Below are 3,895 nucleotides of genomic sequence, written 5' to 3'. Positions count from 1 at the left end.
GCGGGTTGGTTGTTGGGTGGGGGGTGGGTGTGTTTGGGGGTGGGTGTGTGTTTGGGGGGGGGGGATGTGTAACCTTCCAGCACCCATTTTCTCACCCCACCCTTCATCCCTGCAGCTGCAGCTTTCCGAGCCTTGCTGCAAATCCGAGCCATGAGGAAAAAGCTGGGTCCCCTCTCCCCCACCAGCTTCAACCCCATCATCGCCTCGCAGGCCTCCGACTCCGAGGAGCCCTCGGTCAGTGCCTGGGACACCTGAGGCCAGGCTGGGGAGCTTTGGGGATGGACCTGCTTCCCAGGCCCAGGGTTTCTTTACTGAATGCAAACTGATCTTGTAAAAAAAAAACCCCAAACAGGGCTTTTGGTTGGGTGGAAAGGCTGTGGCATTGGGGCTGTGCATTTGTGCGAGGAGTTTGTCCGTTCTCTGGGTTTCAGCTTCTCCCTGGTGCAGCCTGATTCCTTGGGGAGCGGGGTGAGGGGAAGCAGTGAAACAGCCCGGGAGGGACCCTCACCCCTTCTCCCTTCTCTCCCCAGTCCTCAGAGCACGTTCCTCCAGGCTACGAGGTGGTGTCACTGCTGGAGGCCCTCAATGGGCCCCTGACACCCTCACCGGCTGCCCTGCCACTGCGTGCTCTGGGGGACCCCCCGGGGGTGGGGACCCTGCCCTCCTACGGCAGCGAGGGGCCCCTGCCCCCCCTGCGGGCCCTCTCGCCCCTCGAGCGGCTCCCGGACTGCGGCCCCCCGGGGCTCAGGCTGAAGAAGAGCATCTCCAAGTGAGTACCGGGGTGGGCGTGGGAGTCTGGGGGCTGCGGGCAGGGGGCAAAGCCCCCTGATGTGTCCCTTCTGGGCAGGTCTGTCTCGCAGAACTCCTCCATCCTGCCCGAAGAGGAGGATGAGAAGTCGTGCACGGAGTCAGAGCTGAGGGTGTCCAGGAGGAGATCCCCTGCCCGGCACCAGGAGGTCAGCACCTTCCAAAACGTGCTGCTGATGGGCTGAGGCGCTGGGGGGTGGCAGGTTCTTGAGGGGGAGGCTTGGAACCAGAGGGTCTGGCTGGGGTTTGCCCCTCCTGGCTCTTCTTCCATCCGTGAGGATGCCTGGGGTAGGTGGATCCAGCCCTGCTGAATATCCTCCCTCCTGTCCCCCCCACGGGCTCTCCTTCCAGGAATGTGGTGCGACGCCGGAGAGTGAAAACCTCACCCTGTCATCATCAGGAGCCATCGACCAGTCCTCGTGCACCGGGACCCCCCTCTCCTCCACCATCTCATCCCCAGAAGGTACAGCACGGCTGGCAGGGGCTGGTGGGGACATTGCATGAAGTCCTTGGGGTGTCACCTCTGCTTCATCACCCACAGACCTGAAGGTGGGGACATGGGGACAATGATCACCCCTGCTTCACCACCCCATAGACCGTGGGGGCCTGTAAGCCCTGGGTACCCAAAAGCTGCTTCCAGCTTCCCACCCATCCCCCCTCCATGGCACCCCACTCCTCCTCGTTAACCCTCTTTCCAATTAGATGGTTCTGTGCTGTGACTTGGGGGGTCCAGCAGCCTCACTCAGCCCCTGCTCTCCCCCAGAGCCTGTCAGCAGCAGCCTGGCCCAGTCTGTCATGTCCATGGCCTCCTCCCAGAGCCAGCACTCCCAGCTCAGCACTGACACCGTGTCCTCCATGTCTGGCTCCTACGTTGCTCCAGGCACTGAGGAGGAAGAAGAGGAGGAAGGGGACATGGTCCCCTCACCCACGGCCGCCAGTGCCACAGCCTCTGATGGAGAGGTAGGGGCTGGGGGGGACACAGCTGATGGTGCCCATCACCCCCAGGTTCAACAGCTTCCCTGCGGGATGGTACTTCTCCAAACCCACCAGCACCAGCCCTGTTGTTGTTGTTGTTCCTTCCATCTTTCCCATCTTCTTTCCACAGTCAACCCCTGTGGAGTCCCCGGATCTAAACTTTGTCAGCATCTCAGCCGAGGAGCGTGACGCCGAGGTAACCGTGCCCGGGAGCTGTGCTGGCACCGTGAGGGGACCCCAGCTGTGCCCCTGGGTGGGGACCCTGGCACCACCTTCCCCCGGGGCTGGGCTGGGAAGGGGCTGCCCACACATCCATGTTCCTGCGGGGCTGCCCTGGGGATGGATGGGTGGATGGAAGGATGGGTGGATGGAAGGATGGGTGGATGGAAGGATGGGTGGATGGATTGGGCAGTGGGGTTGTCTTCTATTCAGGATCATCTTCTCAGCCCATGGAAACCCTGGGGGAAAGGGATATTCAACCCAGAGGGAGGTGGGGATGGCCCCCACAGGGTGCTGGGGTGCTACGGGGCTGCTAACACTCACTGCCTCTCCCCTGTGCCACAGGGAAACGACGTGCTGGAGGACGAGGACGCCTCTCCCACCCAGGAAGATGGTAAAAGGCCCCGGGTCTTTGTTGTCCCCTCACTTTTGGTTCCCTGTCACCAGTGGGCAGCCGAGCGTGCAGCAGGTGCCGTGCTGTCCCCAGCTCCCCTGCCTGCCAGCTGCTGTCGGGGAGAACCCTGGGTGACTCCGTGGGCTCCAGGGCTGGGAAAGCATCTGTCACAGCAGGGCCACCCACGGGTGGGTTGAATACCAGTAGGGGAGGAAGCCAGCTGGCCACAGGGACCCCAAAGAGTGCAGTGCGGGGTGTGGAGCAGGGGACAACCAGCACGTGGGATCTGATGGCGTTTCCGATGGGCCAGCTGGGAAAGAGGCTTCTCTGTGTTTTCCCCCCTTCTCCAAGAAGGTCCTTCCTTGCATCTCTCAAAGTCTACCCCTTAGGGAACCCTGTCTGGGCAGGTTCTTGTAGGAAGGGGCTGCAGAACTGTTCCCTTTGGGATGCTTTCCTAATTTTTCTTGGCCTCAATGTATTTTCGCAAGTCAACACTCACCCTGAGGGCTCCTTCCTTACAGTCCAAAAGCCAAGGAAAGACATGGTCACCCCTGTGTCATCAGTCACCAGCAACCTTGGATTTCTTTTGGGAAAAAGGGAGGCCCCCAGTGCGCCCCCTCCCATGTCTGCAAGGCTCTGGTTAGCAAAAAATAGGCCAAAACTGTTCCCACATCCAACCTGGACACAGAGCCAAGCTGGAAAGTGGGAACGCCCCCAAAACGTGGTCTTTTCCCTGTGGGGAGACTCTTGATGACGTGGAGATTTAAACGTGACAAGTGGGGAGCAACCAGGGGCTGTGATGGACATCCATGGGCATCTGAACAACTCCAGGAGCAGGACAGCCTTTCTCCTTAGGGCACAGTCCTGTGCCCATTCTCAGCAGGGCTACTGGCATATCTGGGAACATCCCTCCCGAGGTTTAGGCACCTGCATCTGATGGATGCAGGTAAGAACCTGGGGGGCTGATCTCTCGTGCAGGTGATGCTAAGAAGCAGAGTTACCTCCCTCAGCCCCAAAAGCCTCCACCTCCCCCCCACCACCCCTGCAAAGCTTGGCTACAGCTTCTTCTGCCCCATCATCCAGTCGCTGCCTCCTCCCGCCATCCCCGCGCACGCGCCGATGGTGCCAGAGAGAGGTGACAAGAGGTGGCAGGTGCCACCGCGGCCCGGCTCTACCAACCGGGGACCCTGCCACGCACAGGAAGGTTTGGTTTGAACCCTGGGCAGGTTGGTGAGGGTGAACAGGTTGACGTGTGCCGGGTGCCCCGTGGCTGCATCGTCGCTGTTCCGCTGCCCCGGCGTTATTGTCCGCTCTGCACCCCCTCCCACCTTAGACCCACCATGGTTTTTTCAATCTGTTTTTCTTTGGAAAGAGGGTGGGGAAGGGAGGAGAAGATGCAGCAATCCCATGGCTAAAAAGGCAAGGGCAACCCCCCCCACCCCCCGCGGCGTTAACTGCCTTAACTCCCTTCCAGGCCCGCGGACAGGCGCGTTCCTCGGT

General features: G+C 61.0%; 1 protein-coding gene across 1 annotated transcript in view; it reads left to right on the top strand.

The window, feature by feature from the left end:
- RNF157 (ring finger protein 157) overlaps positions 1-3,895 on the top strand; it is a 15,729-nt gene that overhangs the window by 8,238 nt on the left and 3,596 nt on the right. The window contains 8 exon segments of the mRNA XM_010008371.1: positions 122-256; positions 374-387; positions 531-769; positions 848-956; positions 1,159-1,270; positions 1,571-1,767; positions 1,913-1,978; positions 2,347-2,395. Coding sequence (XP_010006673.1) covers positions 122-256; positions 374-387; positions 531-769; positions 848-956; positions 1,159-1,270; positions 1,571-1,767; positions 1,913-1,978; positions 2,347-2,395 — 921 coding nt within the window.

Source organism: Chaetura pelagica, unplaced genomic scaffold, assembly GCF_000747805.2.
Source record: "Chaetura pelagica isolate M959 unplaced genomic scaffold, ChaPel_1.0 scaffold1352, whole genome shotgun sequence".
NCBI lineage: Eukaryota > Metazoa > Chordata > Aves > Apodiformes > Apodidae > Chaetura > Chaetura pelagica.
The sequence above is the reverse complement of the archived record's forward strand: the minus strand, read 5'-3'. Positions and strand labels throughout refer to the sequence as shown.